Genomic DNA, 14,913 nt, shown 5'->3' on the forward strand with positions numbered 1-14,913 from the left:
AATCTGTTATTAACAGTGGGACCAAATGATGTATAAGGCAAAGACATTTAAGTTAGGTGCTGTATCATCAACATGCTCTAGAGCAGCAAACCCATTTATTCAGATCTAATCCCAGGCCTTTTTTTTTTTTGGTTGTTGTTCCATTGGGCAAAGACAATGAAAATATAATCAATACCCACATGACACAGTCCAAATTTGGGGAATATAAAGGATGCAGTTCATGTGGAGGAAGGGATCAGCCCCAGTGAAAAGCTGAGATTTGGCTTTATTTGCTATATTATATATTCTGATGTTCTATGTTTCAGTAGGGAAATCTCTATACACTTTGATAACATTGTACAAAAGGCATCAACTCCCATTTCAAACACAAATGGGAAGGACTTCACAGTCAAAGTTCAGTAATTAGCATCTCCCTGGAACTCTTGCAGGATCAGCTCTTCTCCTCTTAGCTCTGTTCACTTTAGGATGCTAGGGATATTCCTGGGAGGTGACTGCTAACGTATTTGAGAAGAACATAAATAGTGAACAATTAAAATCTGGTGAGATCTAATCAATGCCTGTCTGAAGAGTCCAAGTGGTCCAGGAGACACCCAATAAATAAATAAACCAAGTTAAGCCCACCTTCACCAGCACTGGAAGATTTGGGTTTCACCTGGCATTACGCACAGATCCTTAGCCTATGTTCCACTAAATTAGAAAAGTCCCTATGAGCAGGGTGTGGTAGTGTACGACACTAATTCCAGCACCCAGGAGGCAGAGGCAGGTGGATCTCTGAGTTTGAGGCCAGCCTGGTCTACAGAGCAAGTTCCAGGACAGCCAGGGCTACACAGAGAAACCCTGCCTTAGAAAATAATAATAATAATAATGATAATGATAAAGAAAAGAAAGGTCCCTGTGACAGTTTAACCCTGTGAAGTGTCTGAAGGTTTTTAACTAGCTTCCCCTATTCGATTCAAAGAACATCCGGTCTCCCCACGGTCTTGCAAGGTTTGAGCAGCCTTTGCCCATGGACGACTGTAAGAAACCAACTTCTCCAGTGTGTGGAGTCCCCGTGCCCCACACTGCTGTTGGAGAAGAGACACTCACTGTCCAATAGACCAATCTCAGTTGGAACATCCATTTTTCCTGTGCTGTTCACCTACAACTTGGAAGACAAAGAAACAATGTATTGCTGGCCACCAAGGAAGAGCCACTGACTGGACTGAGGCACACCTCCCTAAGTCTCTGTGCTTCTTGGTTTAGAAGACTCTGGATATGCCCTCAAAGGCCCCACGTGTTTCCTGCCATTGTCTACTCTGTGGTCTTAGTCCCCACAGCCTTGGGAAGTTAAGGGTGGCAGAGAAAACAGGAGAAGCTGTTGTGTCGGATGGGTGTGAGGTGGATATGAGCCTCCAGAGCTCCTTCCTTGGTCTCCCTGGAGCATTCTCCGAGGGCCGAAGGACTCTGAGGGCTGCTGACCACTTCAGGGCTAATCAGAAGAAACTGAGGCCAAGGTCCTCACTCCCTCTTTTCATCTCTTACAGGAAGTTTCTGGGGGTTGTGAACTGGGAATATGAATAATGGACCCAACAAAAAGTGGCTCTTGTCTTGAGGGACTGGGAAAGGACATCCTTCAGCCTAGCACCCCAGGGAAGGGCAGGGGGTCCCAGGGAGTTCAGATGGCCCTGGCTCCTTAGCTGCAGAAGAGCTGACTAGCTCTGGAATGATTCTCAGTTTACTTCATCCCCTTCTTTTACTGTTTAGATCAAGTGATTAGTATTTAGTGTATGTACAACTTACCCCTTGAGATCTCCAGGGGAGAAGAGGGATGAGAACAAAACCAAAACACTCTTAAAAATAAAGAAGATCCTTTTCCTTGTCCTTTCTGTAACCTGACCTTTAAAACAGATCACTTCTCTGCAAACCCCTTTCCTGCTTCACGAAAAGTACCCTTTCCTCAGCAGTCCTGGCCATACCAACCTCCTAAACTATGGAATTTAGTGCACACACCATACTCCCCCTTGGTGAGTAACAACAGACGGGTACCATTTCCACCCCGCCCAACGGGAGTCCATTCACCGTAACAAGGCACCTTTCCCTGGAAGAAAGCAGGAGACATGGACGCTTTCCCCTCTTCTGGCTAGCAGGGCTTGCTGGAAGAGGGCTGGGCACAGGGCCTGAGACCCTGTTGCCAACAGAAAGAATCCAATCACCAGGTCCAGAGATAAGATGCATAGATGGAGCTGGGCCGGGAGGATGCTCAGAGTCTAGGGTTGGTTGCACTGGAGGAACACTGTAGGAGCTCTCATGCAGGTTTTAGGGGTTGGGGGACCATCTGAGAAGAGGAGGTCCATCCTTTTCCTGAGGAGCAGGACCAAGCCAGGCTTCACCTGAGAATGGGTGGCAGAGGTGGGGCTCCACGGGCAGCTGGGAAGACAAAAACCACAGATATTCAGTCACATACCAGGCCCTAAATAACATTTCTGAAATGAGACAGGCTCTTGAAGTCAATATTTAACATCAAGGACTAAGGCTGAAGAGATGGCTGATAGGTAGACACTTGCTGCCAAGCCTGCTGGCCGGAGCTGAATCCCCAGGATCCACTTGGTGAAGGAGAAAACCAACTCCTGCTGACCTCTACTGTGCAGAAGCACATTCTGACCCCAGAGAACACACACACTCTATGTTGCACACAATCGTGGCGCTCCCTCACTCCCTCGCACCTCGGTTTGTTTTGCTGGGGTACACTCTTTGAAGATGCTTATACTCTTCTGGAGCAGGGAAGTCCTCTACTGGGTGGAAGGAGTACTTGGACTCAAAGTCATCTGTGGAAAGAAAAGAATATTACGTCATGCCTCCCACAGACTTCTGACTTCTTAGGACCCTCCCTATTTACTAATCTCCCGTGGGTTCTGCTGTATGGAGAGCCTGCTCTACCCACCAAACCCAAGCGCCCGAGACACACCAAGCATCACCCCGAGTGCCTGTAGTGTACAGTGGATATCCAAAGACCCTTTATCTGGGGGCTGGGGAGATGGCGTGTTCACTGAAGTGTGTGTGCAAGTGTAAGGACCTGAGTTTGGATTTCCAGAGCTCATGTAAAAGGCTGGGTATGGTCACAGGAGCCTGTAACTACGGGCTGTGGCAGCAGAGATCAGAGATCACTAGGGCTTGCTGGCCAGACAGCCAGACCAACTGTGGAGCTCCAGATTCAGTGAGAGACCTTATCTCAGAAAAATATGGTGGAGAGCAACTAAGGAAGACAACTAATGTTGACCTCTGGCCTCCTGTACACCTGTACACACACACATATATATATATGCACACATACATGCGCACATGTGAATACATACATACAAAAGAGAAAAATTCTTTTAAATTGTGTGTGTGTGTATGGGTGTTTTGTCTACATGTACATTTGTGTACCATGTGCACACAGCACCCAGAGGCTAGAGGAGGGCAACAGATTTTCTGAGGCAGGAGTTACAGACTCTTGTGGAGGCCCCACGTTGGTGCTGGAAACTGAACCTGGGTCCTCTGAAAATGTAGCCAATACCCTTAACTACTGAACTATTTCTCCAGGCTCTTTCTTTATGTGTTAGATAGTTTTATGTCAACTTGACACAAGGCAGAGTTATCTGAAAGGAGGGAACCTCAATTGAGAAAATGTCTCCACAAAATCTGGCTATAAGGCATTTTCTTAATTAGTGATTGATGGAGGAGGGCTCAGCTGATTGTGGGTGGGGTTGCCCCTGGGCTGGTGGTCCTGGGTTCTATAAGAAAGCAGGCTGAGCAAGGCATGAGGAGCAGGCCAGTAGCAGCCCCCTCCATGGCCTCTGCTCCAGCCTGCCTCTGAGACCCTGCCCTGCCGAGCTCCTGTCCCAACTCCTTCAGTGAGGAGCACAGTGATGAAGTGTAAACCCTCCCCTCCCCCACTTGCTATGGTCACAGCAGCAGAAACCCCAAACTAAGACACATAACTATTAGTACTATTATTATTAAAAAAGGGTTTCTCGCCGGGCGGTGGTGGCTCATGCCTTTAATCCCAGCACTCGGGAGGCAGAGGCAGGCGGATCTCTGTGAGTTCGAGGCCAGCCTGGTCTCCAAAGCGAGTTCCAGGAAAGGCGCAAAGCTACACAGAGAAACCCTGTCTCGAAAAACCAAAAAAAAAAAAAAAAAAAAAGGGTTTCTCTGTGTAGCCCTGGCTGTCCTGGAACTCACTCTGTAGACCAGGCTGGCCTCGAACTCACAGAGATCCACCTGCCTTTGCCTCCAAAGTGCTGGGATTAAAGGCAAATTATTATTATTATTATTATTATTATTATTATTATTAATTTTTTTTTGAGACAGGGTCTTACTATATAGCTTTGGCTAACCAGGATGGTCTTGAACACACAGAGATCTGCTTATCTCTGCCTTCAGAGTGCTGGGATCAAGGTGTGTGCCACACGACCAGAACCAGTACCCACCCCCCTTTTTTTTTGAGACAGGGTCTCTCCGTGTCGTTTTGGAGCCTTTCCTGGAACTCACTTGGTAGTCCAGGCTGGCCTCGAACTCACAGAGATCTTCTGTCTCCTGAGTGCTGGGATTAAAGGCATGTACCACCACTGCCTGGCTCAGTACCCACACACCCACCCTTTTAAAATTCCTAATGTAAGGAGTCTCAGAATGACTCTTTACATCTCTCCACCAAAATTCAGACACTCCAGGAAAGGAGCACAACTGTGTGTGTAGGCAGAAAGAAGTGTCACTTTGCTCTAGAAACAGGTGGGAATAAAAGACTGTTGCTATGGGAAACAAACTGAATTACGTTTACATGGTGGTAGTCATTAACCTCAAATGGGAATGTGTCTCTAGCTAGTGAGAATTTTAACCAGAAAATTTTCTTTCAGCCCTGGATACCCTATATTGCTCTGCAACCACAGTTCAGTCAGCCATGTCCTGCTCCATGACCCCTTTGTAAGATTCAAAAGTCTTAGGGGATTGGCTTGATCACACTTCAGGAGTTCCTTTTTCTAGTTAGAGCTTTCTTTTTTGTTTAGATAGGGTCTTGCTATGTATTACAGACTGGTATTGAATTTAAGATTCTCCTGTGTCCACTAAACCCTGTGCTCTGGGATTACAGACACATGCCATGGTGCCTGACTACATTCAAAGGTTTCTACAATAGGCTGTATGTTCAGAGCAAAACCCTGGTGCGTCTATTAAGAACAGGCTGGGTATACAGGGGTATTGATGGAAGAGCATCCACTGGAGAACCTAGAGTATTAAGTTTCAAGAGACCTCACGATCTATTCCACAAGTCTTCAACAGAGGCCTGACAACATCTCTGGACAACTTTTACTTATGGCTCTATTCCAGACCATGAGGTGAATTCTCTTAAGTAAAGACCTCAACACTTAAAAGCTTGGAAAGTTGTGGTGACCCACAGAGGCTTCCTAGTGAGACCTTGCTCAGGGTCAGAGACTCTGAGCTTGCTTTACCCAGCAGGGCTGCATAATAGGATGATTTGGCCAGGGCATATTTACCAGGTGTTTGGAAGGGTCTACACTTGACTGTACAGTGTGCTTTGAACTTGCAAGGGGATGGTCTTTTGCCTCTCCCCTTGGCATATTATAAAAAGTCCTTTTGAATAAAGCTCTGAGCAGTTGGGTATTGACCCAGGTCCTCCCGAAGCTGTCCTGTGTCTGTCTTTCTCCTCACTGTGTAGGTCTGTCTTTCTAACTACTATTTCCTCACTCCTCTCTCCTCTACCCAAGAACCCTTTGATAGGTGGAAGCAGGCCAGAGCTGGATTTGCACAGACTCACAGAAAGTTGATTCGATATGCTCCTGATCTAGTCAATTTCCCGGTTCTGTACATAATAAAAATAGAGTCCAAAGAAATGAAATGACTTCCTCAAAAAAACAGAACTGGTTCACCACTGGCCTCTGTAGATCTTGGTTTTGTAGCGCAGGGGCTCAAACTGAAGGCCTCCATCAGCTGGGCGTGTTTGGCTTTTTGTGCTGTTTTTGTACTGTGGGATTGAACCTGGTACCTTCACATGGTAGCCTCTTGAGTTTTTAAATAACCAGGAAGGAACCCCCTCCTTAGATTCCTAATTCTAGGACATATGTGAATAAAGAGGACAGTCGCTGATGGAAAGCCTAATCGGTGATTCTTGTGGGAACTTGAGAGCAGTTTTAGAATTAGCATGACCCCTGATGTCAATGCACTGGAAGCAGAAGTCAGAGGAAAGGTCGGGAGAGGAACTGCTGTCAACAAAGACGACTGCCCCTGGCTATTCTCCATCTAGAGGAGCCCTCCGGCAGCTAAGGCACCAGAGTCAGTGAAGTCACCACTGCAACTACAAGACGAAGTCACTATTAGCTGGGTGGTGGTGGTACACACCTTTAATCCCAGAATTTGAGAGGCAGGAGCAGGCAGATCTCTTTGAATTTGAGGCCAGCCTGGTCTACAGAGTGAGTTTCAGGACAGCCAGAGCTACACAGTGAAACCCTGTCTTGAAAAACAAACAAACAAATCATTGACTACTTACCCAAGAAGGAACGGACAGTGGTGATGGAGTCTCTATGGCCATTCCTCAGGGGTGGTGGTGGAGGAGGGGGTGGCCCAGCTGGCGTCCTTGAGGGTGGAGGTGGGGGCTTTCCTCTGCTTGGAGGTTCTGATCCATGCATTCGGTAAGGTGGGGGGGGAGGGGGAGCATCCCTGGCCCCATTTCGGACCATGGGCGGTGGGGGCGGAGGAGCTGCAATTAAAATCCAGAGTGGTTAGGCTTGGGTTGGAGCTGGCGGAGGAGAGAGGGTTTGAGACAGAGTAAGAAAGCAGCCTGCGGAAGGCTAGCAAGGGAGCAAACGGGAGAAATGCACAATGATGCAGATGGAGAGAAATGGTGTGCTGAAATTCCTTGTTTTATACACCGATATTGAAAAAAAAAAAAAAAATACCAGGTAGTGGTGGTGCACGCCTTTGTAACACTTGGGAGGCAAAGGCAGTTGGAGCTCTCAGTTCAAGGCCAGCCTGATCTACAGAGTCCCACGACACCAGGGCTACACAGAGAAACTCTTGTTTCAAAAAAAACAAAACAAAGCAAACAAATAAACCATAGAAAATAAAAGAGAGCCTCAGACTCTCCAAAGGGAGCCTTGAGGTGGCAAGGTAAGTCTCAGATCACCTTCTCCACCCCGAGCAGCTCGGCTCCCTCCCTCTCATTTGTCTGTTTTGTTTGGGTCTGTTGGGTGTTTTGGGGTTTTGTTTTGCTTTTTATTTTTTTTTAATTTTTAAGATGGGGCTCATTTTTTTTTTTTTTTTTTTTTTTTTGTAATGAAACAGGGTTTCTGTGTGTGTCGCCCTGGCTGTCCTGGAACTCACTCTGTAGACCAGGCTCATCTGGAACGTGCTGCTTCCTGCTCAGCCTCCACAGAAACAAATATGCATTATCATATAACACTGTCACAATGTGATGTAATAGCAGTAAGTCCATGAGTTACTTAGATGCCCTTTACATAAAACAAGTTTATCAGCGCACTGCATTTTTACAGACACTTCTAGCTTACACAAAAAAACAAACTCAAGAGACTCAGAGAAATTTGCCAATGTTACACAACAAATACAGCCCCCTGCTCAAAAGACTGTGGGCTGTCCAGCCTGCTGCTCTGGCTAGTGAGGGGCAGCAGGCTGAGGCCTCTTCTAGCTCATGCTGCTCACCGTTACTGGACAGAATACAACCCATAACATATGAAAAGCAGGGAATCTGCAGGCACTTGAAACTACTCACCTATGTATCAATTTCATTTTCTCAGCTTTTATTACAGAATGGGATTATAAATATATGGGACTGTTCACATGACGAGTCTTTTAAGGGGCTGGAGAAATGGCTCAGTGGTAAAGAGCACTGGCTGCTCTTCCAGAGGACCTGGGTTCAATATTCCCAGCACCTACGTGGCTGCTCACAACTGTCTATAACTCCAGTTCCAGGGGATCTGACACCCTCACACAGACACACATGCAGGCAAAACACCAATGCACATGAAATAAAAATTAAAAAAAAAAGACGAAGTTTAAAAAAAAGTCTTTTAAAATCTCCAAGTTAAAACTTTTATTTATCTATTTTAGATTTCCTTATGTGTATGCCTGTTTAGCTGCATGTGTGTATGAACCATATGCACACCTAGTGCCAGCAGAAGTCAGAAAAGAATATTCTTCAGTTTCCCTGGCACGGGGGAACTGAAGAGCAGCCAGCGGGCAACTACTGAGCCACCATCTCTCTACCTGTACCCCAACCTGCTGTGCGTTGTTTTCTTTAAACCTGAACTTCACAGAAGCCTGAGCTACCTATGGCTACAGGCAGGGAAACACCACGGACCTGTCATCAGGTTGCTGTCTGGGGTGTCCTCTGAAAGACTGCGCTGAGAGCGCAGACCTACATGCAACATCATTGTCTTTATTTTTATTGTGCGTACGTGTGAGCCTGCGTGTCTGAGTGTGCACCATGCGCCTGATGCTCTCAGAGACCAGAAGAGAACATCAGATCTCTTGACACTGACGAGGCAGACAGTTGTGAGCCAATGTGTGGGTGCGAGGAAAGCAACCCAGGTGCTCTGGAAGAGCAGTTAGTACTCTTAACCACTGAGCCACCACGAATGTGATGTTATTGTTGTTTGGTTGGTTGGTTGGTTGGTTTTTCGAGACAGGGTTTCTCTGTGTAACAGAGTCCTAGCTGTCCTGGATTTTGCTTTGTAGACTAGGCTGGTCTTGAACTCACAATGATCCGCCTGCCTCTGCCTCCTGAGTGCTGGGATTAAAGGCGTGCGCCACTATGCGCAGCTAGCAATTGGTTTTTGTTTTGTTTTTTGTTTTAATTTTGGTTAAACTTTATTTAGAGCCAGGTATGCCAGTGCACATCTTTGAGTCCAGCTTCCCAGAGGCAGAGGCAGACGGATCTCCATGAGTTCAAGGCTAATCTGGTCTACACAGCAAGTTCCAGGCCAGCCAAGGAGACAAGTAGAGACGACGTCTCAAAAGCAAACAACCCAGTGGTGTGGGAGCCGTGAGCGCAAGACTTCCCGAAGTCCTCTGAGCTCCACGCTCTCGGGGGTCCAGCTTCCCACTTCCATTCTGGCAGCCCCCCTCACTCATCCAGTCCTTTCACAATGACCTCCTTGCTAGGAGGAACATTGTGCCCGTCAGGAACAGTCCAACCTCAGACCTTCACTGTCACCAGACAGGCTAAGCCTCTTCTCAGTCTATTGTCTCCCCCAATTCAAAACCTCACCATCCTTTCCCAGTGTGTCTTCTTCCCTGGTTTGGCTTTCTCTAGAACATACTGCACACCATTATTTATATCTAGTTACTAGGTTGTGCACAGTTTTTCTCTCTTCCCTCACAATTACCAGTACATAAAAAGGTACCGATAAACCGGGTGAATACACGAATTCCTGTTCTAATCACTGAAGAGATGCTCTTAGAAACAGCAAAGAGAAAAGCTTCCAAACACTTACCTGCTCCCCTACTAGGAGGCTCTCGGGCCGGGGGAGGTGGCCTGTTACTCAACAAAAAGGGGGAGGCTGAGGTGGGTGGAGGAGGTGCAAGGCCTCTGACGGGCCCTGGTGTCTTCCTATGCAAAGAATTGTGTCTCTGTGGCAGCTCCGGGGCTGACTCATTAGTGGGGCTGGAGGGCCCATTGGGGACCCCAGGAGGCTGGCGGTAAGGCGGTGGGGGAGGAGCCAGAGACTGGCCACTTGGTCCCGTTCTGATATTCACAGGGGAAGGAGGTGGTTTTAGAGGAGGTGGAGCAGGATGTCCTTCTCGGCTGGGGTGCAGCCTCTGTCCAGGTGTTGGAGGCAAGGGTTTCTCCCTGTTGTAGACCTGGGCTTTGCTGCTGTGCACAGGCAGAGGAGTAGGGGGCGCGTTAGCACGCCGCCCTGGAGGTGGTGGGGGAGGAGCGGAGGAGCTGTGTTTCATGCCTGTACCGCTAGTGGTATTGGGACGAGAGAGGTCCGGTAAAGAGGGTCTCTGCATCCGGGGCAGTTCTGGGAGGGAGGCTCGGCTGCTGTCGGTATCATCTTGAGGACGCCCACTGGCTGTAGACACTGGAGGCCTTGGAGCAGCAGCTCGAGAACTGGGGACTTGTAGGGCTGGCTTACCAGCTAGAGTCTCTACAAATACACCAGACAACACGGGATTAAGGGTTAAGTGTGTATCGCTCAGGTCTCCGGGTGAGCCGGCCTCCTCAGTGCACCTTGCACAACAGCTGAGGAAGTACCGGCAAAGGTCTTGGGTTTTTGCTTTCCTGTGGCCCTGGGATCAAGTTCAGAGTGTCAGGCATGCAAAGCACTTGCTCTACTGCTCAGCTAGACTGCTGCTAGCCCTACTTCTGAGTTTTAATCAGGTTTCAGATTCAGGGCCTGTTGACAGGAGCTGAATACATTTGAACTTTACCTTTTATGGGGGAGGGGAGGGGTGTCTATGTAGCCCTGGCTGTCCTGGAACTCCTCTGTAGACCAGGCTGGCCTCAAACTCAGAGATCTGCCTGCCTCTGCCTCCTGAGTGCTGAGATTAAAGGCCACCATGCCCAGCTTGTCTTTCTGTTTCTGGCTTATTTCACTCGACACCTTGTGTGTGTGTGTGTGTGTGTGTGTGTGTGTGTGTGTGTGTGTGAGAGAGAGAGAGAGAGAGAGAGAGAGAGAGAGAGAGAGAGAGAGAGAGAGAGAGAGAGACTATTCTGAATGTAGTTATTTACATATTTAGAGACTGGGTATCATGTAACCTAGGCTGGCCTCAGATTCAGTAGGTAGCCAAGGATGGCCTTGAATGTCTGAGAGTCTCCTGCTTCTACCTCCCAAGTTTTAGAATTACATGTGCGTACTACCTAGTCTGGTTTATGCGGTGCCAGGGACTGAACTGGGGTCTTCATACACACTAGCAAGTCTTCAATTCACTGAGCTATAACCCAGGACTTAAAACCTTTTTTGTTTCTTTAAGGCAGGTTCTCATAATTGTGGTTCAGTCTGGCCTCAAACTTGTGATTTTCCTGCCTCAGCCCGGCAGGTGGACTGCAGTCACGCACCACAACACCAGCTCACATTTTCTTTCCCTAAGTTAAACACCGTTTATTTACCCTCACCTTTGCTTTACTGGGCACCTACTCCTGTTTCTTCCTCCTTCCACCCTCAGCCCCGGTTCTCAACCTACGACAGCACACTGGGAGCAAGTCAAGGAAACAGACTCAGCTGGGAGACAGATGGCCAGGGGTCAGTTCTCAGATACCTGAAGCATCCTTGGCTCCCACAGGTCGCAGCTTCGGCACTCCTCCTTGGAAGAGACCTCCCTTGGGCTGCAAGGCAGCAGCTCCAGGGCCGTAGCCACCACCACTCCCTTTGGGCTCTGGAAGGCACAGGTAAGATTTTCATTTCACACGCTCTGAGAGGCTGACCGAGTCAAGCCTGAGACGAAAGGATTCCTCTACCTAGGCTCTAATTCACAAACCGATCTGTCAAGAAGCAGCAGCCACACCAGCATCACTACCACCAAAACACAACCAACCCACGAACACCCAGGCCTTGCAGCTGCACACCTTCATGCAAGGGTTACTACAAGAAACAAGCAAACTAAACGGACAAAGGAAGGAGGAGTTATTCTTATTTAGGGGGAAGGAGAACAACTCAATTAAAATAGATATGCTCGACACTCTTCTCTGGGCTCTCTTCCCCACAAGGCTAGTGGCTCAGGGGGATGAAGTGCGAGCAAACTTTGCTGAGGACTAAAAGAATGGACATGCACAGCAACTGTAAAGCCATCCTTGGTTTCAGCCAGGAGACTTCTAGGAATGTGGTCGTCTCCTAAGAGAACAGCCACGGCTGTGCCTCAACAAACACTATCAGCATCAGGGGAGGAGTTTTAACCCAGAAAAGAGTTAAGGAGAATTTTCATAACATTCAACTCCACAGCTGAGAAGGAAGTCAAGATACACAGGACACCATTTTCCCACTGGAGAGACTACAATGAATTCGATAGTCCAGAAGTCTTCCAATCCTGGGACCCTGACTCTACCCTAGGCCAAAAGGGTAGACTCACTCTCGATGATGGGAGCACTCCGATCGTTAATGTTGGTCACCTTCTTCAGTTTGGTCCCTTTGCAAATGTCCTGTAAGAGGGCCCCTCGATTCCGTTGCTCATCTCTACTGAGTTTGGGCTGCTCTGTGTTTGCCTGGAGGAAGAAGGAAATGTGTAACTTTACCCTAAAGAGCTCCTTTTATCATAAGCTTGGAATAAATGACTTAAGCCAAGGGATTCTATAAGATGCCACTGCAGGGGCTGGAGAGATGGCTCAGAGGTTGGGAGCACTGGCTGTTCTTCCAGAGGACCTGAGTTCAATTCCCAGCTACCACCCAGTAGCTCACAACCATCTGTAATGAGATCTGGTGCCCTCTTCTGGCCTACAGGCATACATGCAGACAAAACACTGTATACGTAATAAATAAATCTTAAAAATAAACAAACAGGCCAGTGCGGTGGTGGCCCACGCCTTTAATCCCAGCACTCGGGAGGCAGAGCCAGGCGGATCTCTGTGAGTTTGAGGCCAGCCTGGGCTACCAAGTGACTCCCAAGAAAGGCACAAAGCTACACAGAGAAACCCTGTCTCGAAAAACAAAAACAAACAAACAAACAAAAAAACAAACAAAAAGGTGCCATTGCAATGCATTCAGATATATGTGCCAAGTAACAATGTTCACCATCTTTCTTCAAAATTCCCTGCTTCCTCCTGTGGAGGACACAGACCTCCCTCCTATTCACAAGCTTCTGAAGGGAGAACAAGACTGACCGTGAATCTGTGTCTTGGACATGTTAACATGGCACCATGACCAGCACAAGCTTTTACTGTGTACCTACTATGCCTCAGGCATTGTACTAAGTATTACTTAGATTACCTCAGTTAAAACCTGAAATACTCCCACAGAAAGGTATGATTATCATCGTCCACATCTGGAAAGTGTGGATCAGAAGCTGAATAGTTTCCGATGGTCATGCAACTAGTCATTGGTCAGATAAGAATCCACAGCCCAACGCTGACGCTGCAGAATCTCATCCCAGCACAGCCTGCTGCCTCCTATTACTCTGTCTTCTACATGATAGTTATACAGTAGACCTTGAGAGTCCTTCTCCAAAATGAGGAAGTAACGGTTCTAGACCGTTCAGGGCACATGACTAACAGACACCAGAACCAGTATTTTAAACTTCAGAATGTTCTTTGTCATCACTGTGTGTCGAGGTCAGAGGGCAACTTTCCCGGGGTCCTGAGACTGAACGCAGGTGTCAGGCTTGCACAGTGAGAGCCTGTGCCTGTCAAACCTGAGCTAAGTTTTAAATGCTGATGTCATTGCCTCAGAGTCCCCGTCTCTTTCACACCCTGTTCCTTTTCAGGTCCTTCATGTTCCTCTCATGTCACCTCCCAGAGTTCTATCCTTAGCCTCCATCTAAGTGTTTCTAAACAAAGCCAGTCAGGGTTTGCACACTATATCTAAGCCCCTAAAATCTGTGTGTGTGGGGGGGGGAGGTAGACTAGACATGATCATGTATATGTATGTGTGTGCACATGCATGTGAAGACCAGAGATTGACATCACATATCTTCCTCGACTGCTCTCTACTTTTATTTTTTTGTATTTGTTTTTATTTTACTTTTGAGACCAAGTCTCACTATGTAGCCCTGGCTGGCCTGAACTCACAGAGATCCATTCAACTCTACCCCCTGCTACACCCAGTTTTTTTGTTTTTTTTTTTTTTAAACATATGTGCTAGAATAAACTGAGGTCCTCACTTAGGATGAAAGCACTTTCCTGTCTGAGTGGCCCATCTCCATGTCTCCCTGTCCCATAGATTTTTTTTGTGTCACTCTCGTCTGATCTGAGCGTCACATACATACCAGCAAGTACAGTACATATTCAAATGAAAAACCAACACACACCTCAACTATAACACACCACTGTCATGGTTCTGAATATTACTTGTTAGACCTATGTGTATGTGTGCATGTGCGTGTCCATCAGTGCTGGGGATCAAACACAGGGCACTGTGCATTCCAGGCAAGTGCTCTATCACTGAGCACTAGACCCAGCTCATCTGTTAAATCTTAACAGTGTTGATTACTATTAAGTGTAGAGCTGCTTTTCATTTTCTCCATATATTTATCCTATGTGTCTATGTGTGCATGCATGTGCACACACACCTGCGTGTGCTCACATATGGAGGTCAGAAGACAACTTTTAGAAGTCAGTTCTCTCTACCATGGGATCAAACTCAAGTTGCCAGGCTTTGTCTTTATCAGCTAAGCCATCCTGCTAGTCTGTGTAAAGAGCGGTTTAAGCTCTCAATGAAACTTTTTGTAGACCATTAAAAATTAAAACCACTCTAAAGGTGAGTGTGATAGCACACACCAAAACCCCTAATAACCTTAGCTGACTGAGGCAGCAGAATCTGGAGTTCAAGTCCAGCCTAAACAATAGTGAATGTCACTATGAGCAAAGGCTCACAGTTTCTAACAACAGCCAAAGCACAGGGGAGAACTGAAATCTGCAGAACCTTAACATGGAAAAATTTCTTACAAACCAACAGTTTAACCAAAGGACACGGCAATGAAAAATAAATGAAACAGCAAATAAATATTTAAAAATTTTCAGCAATACTAAAATTAAAAAGAATGCAGGGTCTGAAGAAATGGCTCCGAGGTTAAGAACATTTGCTGCTCTTTCAAGGGACATGAGTTCAGTTCCCAGCATGCACATCAGTCAACTCATAACCACTCATAACTCCTGTTCCAGATCAAACAACCCACTCTGGCCTCTGTAGATCCCGGCATGCGTACTGTGCACATACATACAGGCAAGCAAAAACACTCATCCACATAATAATTTTTTTTTTTTTTTTGGTTTTTCGA

General features: G+C 47.1%; 1 protein-coding gene across 2 annotated transcripts in view; it reads right to left on the minus strand.

Moving 5' to 3' along the window:
• Positions 1-814: 814 nt before the first annotated feature.
• Wipf2 (WAS/WASL interacting protein family member 2) overlaps positions 815-14,913 on the minus strand; it is a 34,646-nt gene continuing 20,547 nt past the window's right edge. For both annotated transcript variants that reach the window (XM_028889444.2, XM_028889445.2), the window contains exons 3-8: positions 12,055-12,187; positions 11,248-11,364; positions 9,480-10,136; positions 6,518-6,727; positions 2,703-2,804; positions 815-2,406 (exon numbers count right to left, since the gene is read on the minus strand). In XM_028889444.2, the coding sequence (XP_028745277.1) occupies positions 2,366-2,406; positions 2,703-2,804; positions 6,518-6,727; positions 9,480-10,136; positions 11,248-11,364; positions 12,055-12,187 (1,260 nt within the window). In that variant the 3' untranslated portion in view covers positions 815-2,365. The remainder of the gene's footprint in view (positions 2,407-2,702; positions 2,805-6,517; positions 6,728-9,479; positions 10,137-11,247; positions 11,365-12,054; positions 12,188-14,913) is intronic.

Source organism: Peromyscus leucopus, chromosome 8b (assembly GCF_004664715.2).
Source record: "Peromyscus leucopus breed LL Stock chromosome 8b, UCI_PerLeu_2.1, whole genome shotgun sequence".
NCBI classification, from domain to species: Eukaryota; Metazoa; Chordata; class Mammalia; order Rodentia; family Cricetidae; genus Peromyscus; species Peromyscus leucopus.